This window comes from Humulus lupulus, chromosome 1 (genome assembly GCF_963169125.1).
Source record: "Humulus lupulus chromosome 1, drHumLupu1.1, whole genome shotgun sequence".
Taxonomy (NCBI): Eukaryota; Viridiplantae; Streptophyta; class Magnoliopsida; order Rosales; family Cannabaceae; genus Humulus; species Humulus lupulus.
The window spans coordinates 94,193,700-94,195,288 of record NC_084793.1 but is presented as its reverse complement, the minus strand read 5'-3'; the positions used below and the strand labels follow the sequence as shown (position 1 = coordinate 94,195,288).

The following is a 1,589-nucleotide window of genomic DNA, read 5'->3' as shown; positions in this document are numbered from 1 at the left end:
TAGTCATAATATTGATTATAATCTTGTGAATGATTTTGAGATCGTTGATGTTTATCTTCATCTCCTTCTCCTTGTTCTTCTTCATATTGAGATCTATGGAACTGAGATGCTTGATATTGAGATCCCTGATATTGAGATCCTTCTCCTTGTTCTTCATGTTCGGATGTTTGTGCTCTTGATCTGTAAATTTTTCTCTTTTCGCTTTGAATAAATTGGAGAAACTCTGGATTGAATATAGAATTCAAATCCGTAAATAAAGTTTATTCTCTTCTCTCATTCTAGCCACATCAACTTTTTGTCTCAGAAGTTCATTTCTTTCAAAGTTGCCCCTTTTCTATAACGTTAACAAGTTTTTGACTTTGATCCATTAATTTCTTATTGTTAATCACTTTTTTGTTTTCCTTTTGCTTTTTTCACACCGATAGGTCTTTCAGATAAATTAATAGGAACTTCCTCATCATTCATATTAAGATCAAATGAACTCATACCAGTGGATGTCGATGTCGGTGATTCGAAGCCAGAAGAACAAGATTGGGGGGAATTGAAACTACGACCTTGTTGTTGGAATCTAGCTGGTGAATTGGTGTTGTCATTTGTAAATTTCTCACAATCTTTAAGAATGGACCACACATGATAAAATTTGAACCCTCTTTTGTACTTTGGATCTTGTGCTAATAGCATCTTCATTTGATTTAACTGTTGAATAATAAATAAATATTGTCAATAAAATTAAAAATAAGTTACTAACTAAAAATAAACTATAACAATATATACTCACAATATCTTCTTGTGAAGCACCACTTGGGTTTTTATTTTCAATTTGGTTAACACATCCCCTTAATTTTGAAACTACCGCAAGAATGGTCATCATTCGATTTTGCAAAGATCTTCTCGGTCGAGGTTGACTACTAAACTGTCTAGAGTGATACGCTAATTCAACTCTTGCCCACATCTGATCTCTGGATTGGTTAATTCCTATGATTGGATTTTGAGAAATGTCAAGATACACATGACACAAGTGCACATCTTCTTCAATTGAGTATGAAGAAGTTCGAATTGAAGTCATTTTGAAAGAGAAAGAAGTTAGTTTAGAACTATGTTGAAGAGGTGTGGTCATTGTTGCAAAATTTATGCTGTGCAAGTGCACACAGTCGCAGTTCGTAATAAAATGGTAAAAACCAAGTATCGTCCTCAAGGACTGATTTATCAATTACCAATCAATTAATATTTTAATTCTATTTGATTAAACAATTTTTAGAGATTTTAAACTAAGAAAAATACTAACGAAGCACAATGAAGAATTAAACAAATTAACAGAGAAAATACAATTAGGACAATTATGATCCTCTATTTTCCACCCTCTTATTTCCTAATGAAAGCATCTATATCCCCTTCTCCCTATTCAAGAATAAGTTGCAGAAACAATTCATAATCTGGTCAAGACTTATGAAATTCAATCTAAATGACAACTTCCTATATTTCTATGGTAAGTTGAATCATGTAGAAGGCATTAGCCACGCAACTCAGAAAATAGGCAAATAATCTAGATACTTTCGTTCTAAATTAAATTTGCATCCAAACAATCAAAG

The 1,589-nt window shown here is 32.2% G+C and overlaps 1 protein-coding gene across 1 annotated transcript; it reads right to left on the bottom strand.

The window, feature by feature from the left end:
* Positions 1-381: 381 nt before the first annotated feature.
* LOC133818428 (uncharacterized) lies at positions 382-1,066 on the bottom strand. Its single transcript, XM_062251294.1, has 2 exons — positions 779-1,066; positions 382-696 (listed from the first exon to the last, which is right to left on the bottom strand). The coding sequence occupies exons 1-2, from the start codon at positions 1,064-1,066 to the stop codon at positions 382-384; spliced, it is 603 nt and encodes a 200-aa protein (XP_062107278.1).
* Between the last annotated feature and the right edge of the window lie 523 nt (positions 1,067-1,589).

Excerpts from the sequence above, each read along its gene's own strand:
- LOC133818428 (XM_062251294.1), bottom strand. The coding sequence starts at position 1,066 with ATGACTTCAATTCGAACTTCTTCATACTCAATTGAAGAAGATGTGCAC. Across the intron at positions 697-778 it reads GTGCTTCACAAGAAGATATT|TTAAATCAAATGAAGATGCT; the intron begins GTGAGTATATAT and ends ATTATTCAACAG.